Source organism: Parus major, chromosome 4 (assembly GCF_001522545.3).
Source record: "Parus major isolate Abel chromosome 4, Parus_major1.1, whole genome shotgun sequence".
In the NCBI taxonomy this organism is placed as follows: domain Eukaryota; kingdom Metazoa; phylum Chordata; class Aves; order Passeriformes; family Paridae; genus Parus; species Parus major.
In genome coordinates, this window is record NC_031771.1 from 45,433,036 (window position 1) to 45,443,571 (window position 10,536).

Here is a 10,536-nt window from a genome sequence, read left to right on the forward strand (position 1 = left end):
CCTACTGGGAGGTGGTGTGAGTCTAGATCGTACAGATTATCTACTGGTAATCTCAGCACACTCTTCACTAAATTCAATCTTCCATGTATTTATCAAACTTGCAAAAAAAAAAAAATAAAAGCAAATACCTGAGGAAAAACTTCAAAGATGCTCTCAAGCCATCTCCCAAGATGCTGTAATAAATATATGAAAGAAGGCAAGGATGTAGTCCTTAAAATAGTTTTCAGGTATCAAAGGCCTGGAAGTGAGAACTTTGCAGCAGTTCCATCCCACAGGTGTGGCATGTGGCTGAGTGCCTCACTGAGCACCAAACCTGTGTTTCTCTAGCTCACTGCAAGCTCCTGTCAAACCTGAGGGCTACACAAAGACTTCACTAATCGGGCTTCCAGATTTATGTGTTTTGATAAAGAGGTGTAGCTGTAAAAGTGAATGAGTATCTAGAATGGTGTGGTTTGGGTTTTTATTGTGTACTTCAATTACTTCAAGTATATTAACAGTACCATCTTACATTAATTGGGTAATCCTGAACTATAGCATTTTATGGGCAACAAGAATTAAGTACAATTTAGGTACAATTGACTTAAGAGGGCTTATAATGTGTGTGGATTACAGGAATCCCCATAATTAGTCCCACAGCATTCATTTAATGTTGGAATATTGAAGCACACAAATTACGAAGGTTAAAAGCAAAATTTCTTTCCAGCTGACACAGTGGCATTTCTTTAAAGCTATAATTTGAGTTAATACAGCATTCATTAATAATAATGAAGCTTTTAGTTTTCATAGGTCCTTTATTTATTTTCTTTACATTTTTCACAGTAACATAATTGCTGTCTAGTTTCAGGTGTGTTCTACAGAAGTAATAAATTTATTATAAAAATAGACCAAAAGAGTCACTTCTGAAGGAAACTAACAGCTATGATGAAGTGATCCATTTGATCACTCTCTTCAAAGACTATTTTTTATGCATTTTACCACATTAAGAAGAAACATTACACTTAAATAGTATGCCCAGTTGCTGATTCTTAACTCTTTTTAACCTACTTGTGAAAGTGGAACTTATCAATAGCTATGCCTCTCAAAACATATTCATCATACCTCACCCATTCTAAGTTCTAGAAAATGGAAATGTAATTTTAGAAGTACTCATTCTCTGTAGGAGCAATTACGTATTCATTTGGGGTTGTGTTTCACTGTCAGTATTGTGGATACTTAAAAATGTATCTTTTATTGCAACTGACATCTACACCTATTTGCTTTGTAAAATAAGCAACAGAAATGTTTCACTTTTTCAGGGGAGTAAGCAGTTGCTGAACAACTATCCTGTCTACATCACTAGTAAACAGTGGGATGAGGCTGTAAATTCTTCCAAGAAAGATGGACGACGGCTCCTTCGCTATCTCATCAGATTTGTTTTCACAACCGATGAGCTTAAGTACTCATGCGGCCTTGGAAAAAGGAAAAGGTCAGTGCAGTCAGGAGAGACAGGTCCTGAAAGACGTCCTCTGGATCCAGTTAAAGTAACATGTCTCAGAGGTACTGCATCTTTTCGCTCAGTGTCCACCATATGTGATCTCATTTCACCACATTGGCTCTGGCTCAGTAGAAGCATTTGGCTGACAGTTGCAGGACTAGAAGGGGTTTCACAGGCAGGTGACAAGCACCAGAAACCCTCCACTTTCTTTTCATACATACATACAAGTATGTATGTATGTATGTATAATATATGTGGTTTGGGTGTTTTTGATGGGAAAAAACTTACTTAAGAGAGACAAATGCAAGGGCACATGACATTAATACACTTTAAAAAGCAGTGAAGCAAAACCAGACAAAGCTGATTACACTCTTTTATAATGAACTCAGATCCTTTGTTAACACCAATACACAACAGAACTAACCAAAGGAATAGTTACAGTCTGATGTCTAATAAGAACACAGTGCATCATTGGGGTCAGAAGTTGAGTTTCAGAGAAGGTTTGAAAACATCTTCTAGGGTTAAGAACATCTGCAGATTAATTACCTACAAAGTGTACACAAGCATGCTGTCAAGACTTCAGCATACTTTTGGCATACTGATGCAACATTGCCTGAAAATGTTAGGGAACAACTTTCCTCCATGTTAGCCTAGAAAGGGAGTGGAATTTTGCGAGCATTTCACAGTGTCAGAGAGTGAGGATATTGCATAGAAAGGGTACAGATTGAAAATAATGTTGTTTACTTTGGTTTCCTAAAATTGTTTGAAAAGGATGATACCAAGCTCTGTGATAAAACATACAAAACAGGACTTTCTAAACCCAAAGTAAAAATGTTTTTAGTATCAACATCTGCACTGTATAAGTGCATATGCTTATAATTTCTTTAATTAACTTATAATTAAGTTTATAGTATTTTTTAAGCACATACATGAAATTTTGGTTGAAGTAACCTCAAGAACATTTTACTAATCAATGCAATGTAAAAGTCTATATTTTGGTCAGTGATAAAAATACCTTTGCTCATTCAACTGGAGTCCAAAGTGGCTCTACACTTCAGATATATGTGCCTCTTCCCATTCAGAGTAAAAGAATCCAAAAAGGCTAAGTAGGTAAGACTTGTGGTTAGGGTACATTGATGTAACTAGGTAATGAACTCAGATTTTACATACAGACAAATTAGGCAAACAAGCTCCTTTTGTACTACAAAATGATCTCTTAAGCTGCTGTATGAGACTCTATCAGAGTTCTACCAGAGCTAAACTGAAGGGCAAGTCCTTCACATACCATGCTGCAGAGGTCTAGAGAGAGATTCAGAGGTCCAGAAGGTCTGGGAAATGAAGGCTGGATACACTACTTCAGCATTTACAAAGTTACTTTAGGTATCACCCAATTATTTACGCACAAGCGCAGTGTTGATACCCTTTTCATCCCCTTTCTCTCACCTGCCACCCAAGACTAATAGTAAATTCACTTTTACTTGGAATTTTGCTTGTGGCCACTCTCTTTTCTGAGGTCCTGGGCAAGTAGAACGTGGGGAGCACTCCTAGGGAGAAAGGGTAGTTTCTTTAATTATCAGAAGCTTGAATAGGAAGCCAAAACATGCAGTATGTAATGACCAGCTAAGAAAGCAGAGTAGACAGCTCTCCCTTTGGCCTTTTGTGTGTAGGTGGGAACATGACAACTTTCTCCAGAGAGTTGGCCACTAGCTCCTACTCATTTACAAGCCCAGGTAACAAGTGTCTGACTAATTCTCAACACAGCTAATTATGCCTTTCCAACATAGCAACGAGTGCAAATTGGTTCTCTGTCTGCACTCAGAGTTTAAATATATATAAACATTTTTTAATATATTCCTATAACTGGCTGGTGTCTGGAACCAGTTTTAAAACATTCTGGCATGCTTAAATTCTAGCATTACTTCTTTACGTGGTAACCATTTCTCTGAGAAAAAGACGAGTCTGTGGGGGCACGTGTGAACATAACTAGGTAGGAATTACTGTTGCCTGTGTGGATTTCCAGGGAAATGAATTTAAAACAGAGATTGCTATCACTTTTGCAGACACACTGCTGGAGGAGCTATGCAAAAATCACATCCTAATTGTCCAACAGATGAGATACCTTGCAGGCACGGGAACTCATGTAAAAGCACAGTATTCCCTGTCTGGAGATGTGGTGACAGTAATGAAGTTACCTTACACCACTTATTGTGCTGTTGGCTTGTCAACAGTAGAAAATAGAATTTAAAAATATCCTGGGACACACAATGCTGCATGAGGGAATAACTAATGTTACAGAGTAAATAAGCAGCTCAGTTTCTATATGAGGTACAGTGTATCCAATATCTCTAATAAGATGCCTTCACATTTAAAATCATATTTGGATGTTTTAAAGTCCAAATACACCTATTTGAGCTATATCTAGCAGTTACAACTCTGGAATTGGCAGGGCACCTTCTGCAAGTCTAGCATATAGCATGTCAAAGAATCTGAAAAATAAATTATAAAAAATGTAATCATCACATACAAATAGCTGTATGTGGCAGCAGCAGCTATTTAAATAGCTAAAATACACGCAGTACAATTCATTTTCTCCTGCATCTGTAAGGAGAAAACTATTGTAAGGCTCCCCAAATCAGACCTCTGATCTCATTTAGCTATTTCTAAGGCCAAATTAGTGTCTGAAATAATAGGTGTAAAATACAGGGAGATGAAATAGAAGAACTTAAAAGAAAGATATCCCAAACAGACAGGAGCACCAAACTGAAATAATGGCAATGACATTTTTCAGCAGGCTGGAGGGTCCTGCAGGTTGCAGGTGCTGAAGGAGCCAGCAGAGGGAGGTCAGAAAGATCCAACAGCCATCACCTTGAGGTGCAGAGACCAACAGGTTTCTAAAGAAATATGTCCTGGCTCATATGTTAGCTTCCACACATATTGCACACACAGAATCACAGCCTTCACTTCAAATTAGTTCTTTGTATTTCCACAAGAAGGGATTTTATATCCAGGTCCCATGAGTCACCTTGTTAGCTCAGGTATAACAACATACACTGCATGTGGAGAAACACACTTGTGCAGAAATGAAGTAGGTCCAAGTGGCATTATCATGGCATCCCCCATAAGGCTTTACTTCTGCTTAAGTAGAGCAGCAATACCTCCTTTCTTATTTCCCATGAGCTTTTGATACCAGGAGCTGCAAAGACAAGTTGCTTTTTACCCTTGCCTGTTTTCCTGCAGAGTTCATTAGGATGCACTGTACCTCCAACCCGGACTGGTGGATGCCATCTGAGGAGCAGATAAACAAGGTGTTCAGTGACGCGGTGGGACACGCGCGCCAGGGCCGCGCCGTGGGGACTTTCCTTCACAATGGCAGCTCCTATTACGAAGGGACTGACCACCCGGGATCGCAGGACGAGGTCTTCAATAGAGGTATGCAAGATGGATCTGGAGATTGATGGCAGTGAGAACCACATCACACAACAGTAGCAACCACTTAATTTAGGAGAGACTGGTAAACATACTTAGCCCTGCAGTCATTTAGGAGTCCAAAGCATGTTTGAACACATACCACATACATTTCAGCTTCTCCATCCTACCGTATCCCAGTTAACAGAAAGAAATCCATTTCAAGACCTGCATTATGGGACTTCTCAGTGCCTATTATTTCCAAACCCTTCATAGCACACTCAAAGGGAACGTGCAGTTCATTTCATCCAGTTGTAGAGGAAAGGTCATTTAAAAACTATAAAAATGTCAAGAGAAACAGCAGCTACTATCTCTTCAGCCTATTGATAACAATCCTAGGCCTAGACTCAGAACAGCTAGGTGCTATTTGCTTTCCCTGACTAGAAGATTTAAGTACAAGTTTGCACACTTACAAGAAAAAAATAAGTGGTTTCCCATTTGCTAACAGGAAAAGAACACAACTATAAATGCTACCTTAAAATACCACAAAAGGTACAAAATCCAGGGACTTTCTTAGCCAACTCTGTCAGGAAATTAAGCTTCCCGAGTAAAACAGCAGCACTCATCAACAGCAGAATCCTTCAAAGACCCAGAACAATAACAGGCACTTCTAACAGATAAAAATTGCATTGTATATCAGATAGACGGTATATTTATCTAGATTTCTAGAGGATTAGAGTTGATCATGACAGTTTTCATTAAAACAAGATTGCTAAAAACAAATTGCCATTTCAGAAGACAGATTTTCCTTTGTCTGTTCCTGTTCTGCAACCATATTACGTAGCTTTAGAGGCTTTAAATTGCCTTTTCTTGTTTTCACTTTAATTTGTGTTTTATATCTGTTCCTTGAAAGAGGTGAGGCAATGTGCTGGTTTCTCTCAGTGTTACATTCAGGGAGGGGGTGGGCAAGAAGAACCTGGTTTAGTGTTTTGTAAAAGTAGGCATGGGATCCAGAATGAGAGCTGTAAGAAAGGAGCTGTTGGAGCAGAATTCACAATGCTGCACAATATTGGAAGCAGATACTAGCTTTAAAAACAAAATTCAATCCACAAAATAAGTTTAATTTTAAACATTTAGGAGTCCATTGTCCCTCTGAATTGATCCACGCCAGAAATATGCAATGCCAAAGAAACGATGCCCTTTCCTTTCCACATCAGGGTGTTTCCATCTCCTTACCTTTGTGTGCTCACTCAGGCCAGTGTTGGCATCCTCTGCAGCCTAAACCAGCACTTCCTGAGGCAACATTTCCCAAATGGCAGGTACAGGGAATTGTGTTTTGGAAAGAAAGCTCACATCACTTTTGACCATCCTTAGTGCTACCTCATCAGCGTTGACTCTCCTGAACGCGTCTCATACTCCCCAGCCTTCCTCACCGCCTTGTGCAAGCCACAAGCGTAGCTACTAATGGCTCCTTTTACCCCCTCCTCCCCTTCCCCACCTTCTCCCCCGCAGCGGGGCAAGGCAGGAGGCACCTGGGCCCTTCCTCAGACACCAGGAAGGGCTCTCTGGGCTGCAGCACTCCTCAAGGCCCAGCCTGGCCGCAGTCTCTCCAAGTTCAGCTCCTTCCTGTCCTCTGCCTCCCCTTGCCTGTGGTTGTGACTGCTCTCTCCTGGCCCCTGGGGCACCTCGGGACACGGGCTCACCCTGCACTGCCATAGAGAGGACCTTGCTCACTCCCCATATGCTTTAGGCCCTCAAATGTCCAATACCTCCCAGTTCACTTTCATTTTGGTGGGTTTTTTTCAAAGGGGGTTGAAAGGTACTCATTGGCCCCAAAATAATTAATTTATTTTCTAAAAGTCAGCTAGCAGTTTAGTCACACAGCACCTCACTAGACCAAGGGGTTTAGGACAGCATTCCTTCACTACAGGCAGGAGTTGACTTTCTTGGAGTGGTCACACCACGCGGTGGCCTCTGGAGGAGAAACTCAGTGTATAGAAATGTCACAGTACAGATATCCTATAGTAGCTTTTCGGTGTTGAACTTACACTTTTTTAAAAAGAACTATAATAGAAGATGTTACATTGCTCAGATGGTGTAAGTCTTGCTGGTCTATGTTTAATGTGGTGACACATGCCAGAACTATTTGGTAAAACATGTCAGAACGTGTGAGTCAACATTATACTGTAAATTTGTCCACAGCGATATGTATCATGCTGTATTTTTGTAAACATTGTGACTATTTCCTTTCAGATGCTTAATTGTATGATGTTTAAGATACAAACACTTTTTAACAGTCACAGAACAGAATTACTGAACTGGACAGACCTCTCACTTAATAACTGAAAGATTTGCTGAAATAACTGGTAAGCCTAGCTTTATTTTTAGTGTAAAAAGCATAGCCAGCATCCTGGAACCACTCACAATCCTCTACTCTCATTGTGCAAGATAACCAAAAGTATAATTTCATCCTGAAAGCCACTTTGCCACTTGAAATGGCGTTGCAGGTTTGGACCTTTCTTTATGAACAAAATTTTGTCCTCAATTGCTTATGCGCACTGGCCAGTGACATGAATCATGGTCACAGACAGGCATTAACAGACACCAGCTCATACTTGTGTTCATGTTCAGTTTTAAAATAACAGAGTATAAAAACTTTTGTTAGTTGTCTGATTTTGATTGCCATCATGGCCACCTGACCCACACGTTTCATTTTAAAAATCCCAAACCTGGCACAACAACTTATTCCAGTTAATTTGTTCAATAGGTGTTATAAATTCATACACATTGAAGCATCTAATTATCTGCAATATGTTAGATATGGGACCTGAAATAATAGATAGCACATAAACCCTTGCAGAGGGAGATATCCATATTTAGGCAGTGTGCTTTATAAGCCAGCACATCCCTTCCCAGTGACAGAAGGAAACTGCTATCTATCATGTCACTCCAGAAAGTCCCAGGAGGATAGAGATTCTTGTCTTATCCTTCCATACGCTTTAATCTTACTGTCATTTATGTATCTGCCTTCTCTCAAACTTTGTGTAGCAGCACCGCACGCCCATCTGTGCCAACATGCCTTCGCTATATTTTCTATGACAAATATTTGTGGAGAAACTGTGATTAAAAAAAAACATTAATCCTGATATTTTTATTGTTATGGTGTAGTTAATTCTATGAATACTTTCTTATGCTGAAATTGATGATTGTACTGTGTAGAGTAAGTACAGGTTAGGGATAGACCTTTATCAGATATTGTACAAAAGAAAAGTGCATAGTGTAATATAGATTAGTAAGGTTTTTGTGACAATTTCTATAGGATGTGTGAATTGTTTTCTATGTGGCAACACACATTTCTTTTAAAGAATATAAAATCTTAGAGAATTTTTTAAACAGTCAATATTTTTTGATTATAAAGACATTTGTTACCTACAGTTTACTATTTCAGGTGTTAATTCTAATTTGAATATTGGTTTTATTACTACATACCTCCAGTTCCATTTGTTCTGTTGCATAAAAATGCACAATAAAAGTTAGTCTCTGGTTAACCTGTCTTTCTTTCTCTAGAGGCAATCTTGTGTCAGTGTGACAACCATGATACCTGGGTCTCACTATAAATATAAATTAAAAGTTTTAGATTTATATGAAGGGCTAGAGAATTTTCTTTTGCATTAAATGCTTGTTTGGTATGAAGCACCAGAAAGCACAGTGAAAGATTACAAAAAATTCAAGTATGAATGTGATATAAATAATTTTCACCTCAATGTACAACCACATAGATTTATGTGCTGGTTGAATAGAAAGACTGTTCTAAGGAAGGATCCATCTGCAATCTTAAAACCTGGATTTTCAAGCAGTGACGTTTAAATCCCATTTTAATTCAGAATCCAGTGATGGCTGAATGTATCCTGTTCTGTTAAACACTTTAGAAAATCCTGGCTCCAGATAATTTGTAGAGGAATTACAGTGACAAATGTTCACCACAGCAAACCACTGCTGCTGGGCTGTGAGCCTGCCCACAGGCTGGTGTCAGCCACTTGAAATGGTTACCAATAGTGCCATTGTAAAACAATGCTGCAAAATTAACTAGGGCTGGACAAGTATTTTCTGGGTGAGGGCCTTCAGCTGACTGGTTTTTTGTGAAGATCACAGTTAGTAAGAACAGTTCACTAACCCCCCACCAAAATAATTTCAGGTAACTCTGAGAAATGGAGGTAGAAAACCTGTATTAATCCATCTTCAAAAAATTATAATTAGCTTCTCTTTGACAAATTTTGACTTCCCAGACTTTCAGGCAATGGCTGGAAATGTCTGAGGGTAGATCCAGAGGCAGGAGAGAACAGGGATGTGTAAAGCAAGCAGGGTGAAGGACCAGTACAGGCAGAACACAGCAGGGAAAGCTGGCAGGGGAGAGGAATACCTAAGGGAACCAGAGGCAGCAGTTGGGTTTATGAAGCTCAAAGAGAGAGATTGGGTCCAACAGCAGCATGTGGAAGAGGATGAGCATGAGAGGGGCTGGGCAGGCAGAGAGAAGGGGCACAGAAGAGGTACCTGGGATGGGGAAGAAGCAGTCTTGGGAAGTAACTGCAGTGGAACAAGCAGCACAGATGGGGAGTGTAATTCAATAATGTCACATTTCATCACTCTTCTTATAAATACCTGTTAAACATACTGGTTAGGCAATGGCTAAAGCATGCTCCTGCTGTGCAGCAGCGCTGGTATTCTCAGAAGCATGGCCCATGCTGGCAGTTATCTCCTGAGGCACAAGGTGTCCCTGAAGAGAACTTTAAGGTCCAAGTCAGACACTGAATCTCATGAAGGTATTTAGTTTTTACCTTATTTGCTTTGAACGAGCTCATGTGCAAGTTCATATTAAATAAATACTTCAATAAGATTATTCACATTGCAATATCTTGTCCTCAAGAGTTGAGCTAGGCAACTCTTCTCTCTGCCTCCTTCCCTCTGCTGAGACACTGACTGAAGCCAGTGGGCTGCCACTAGCACCAGCAGCATGGACAACAATACCATGTGTACTGACTTGCAAAGTGAGTTTCTGTTTGGAAACATGCACATAATCACAGAAAGAACTCCGTATCTCAAAAAGAACTCATCTTTCTCTACCCGACTCTTATGCTCATCGGTAACTACAAACAGTATGCCAGTGCTTCAGCACAAGGTAAGTGTGAATACAGCTCCAGGCAGCCATCACATGAATCTTAGCTATTGGTAGAGCAAACCAACACCACTGATGTGACCTGACCACCGCTCCTTAAGGCCTATGAAAATCAGAGGCTCTGTCTGGGTTATTTCCTAGCAAGTTCATACATAAACAGCTCTCCAGGGACAAATCTTCCCTGCTGCACCAGGGAGGCCCTTGGAATACTTGGCAGATTTCAGTATATGACCTTGCCCTATGAATGCAAAAGCCCTCCTCCACAGACCCTTCAAGATCTGAAGTATAAAAGCAGCTTCTACTGCAAATGTATCACATTAAGGAAAAAGAAAAAAAGCCACACCAGCAGATTAATTAGCTAAATCGAGAGAAAAAAAAAATCTAACATGAACTTATACAACAATGTTGAGAAAAAGCTAAAAAACCCTTTTGTCCTTAAAAACGCTTTAAACTTTCCCACTCATCTGACAGATATAATTGCCTC

General features: G+C 39.9%; 1 protein-coding gene across 1 annotated transcript in view; it reads left to right on the forward strand.

Annotated features, from left to right (window-relative positions):
* Window positions 1–8,427, forward strand: part of BEND4 (BEN domain containing 4) — a 30,613-nt gene extending 22,186 nt beyond the window's left edge. The window contains exons 5-6 of the mRNA XM_019006225.1: window positions 1,296–1,536; window positions 4,712–8,427. Coding sequence (XP_018861770.1) covers window positions 1,296–1,536; window positions 4,712–4,929 — 459 coding nt within the window. The 3' untranslated portion in view covers window positions 4,930–8,427. The remainder of the gene's footprint in view (window positions 1–1,295; window positions 1,537–4,711) is intronic.
* The last annotated feature ends 2,109 nt before the right edge of the window (window positions 8,428–10,536 follow it).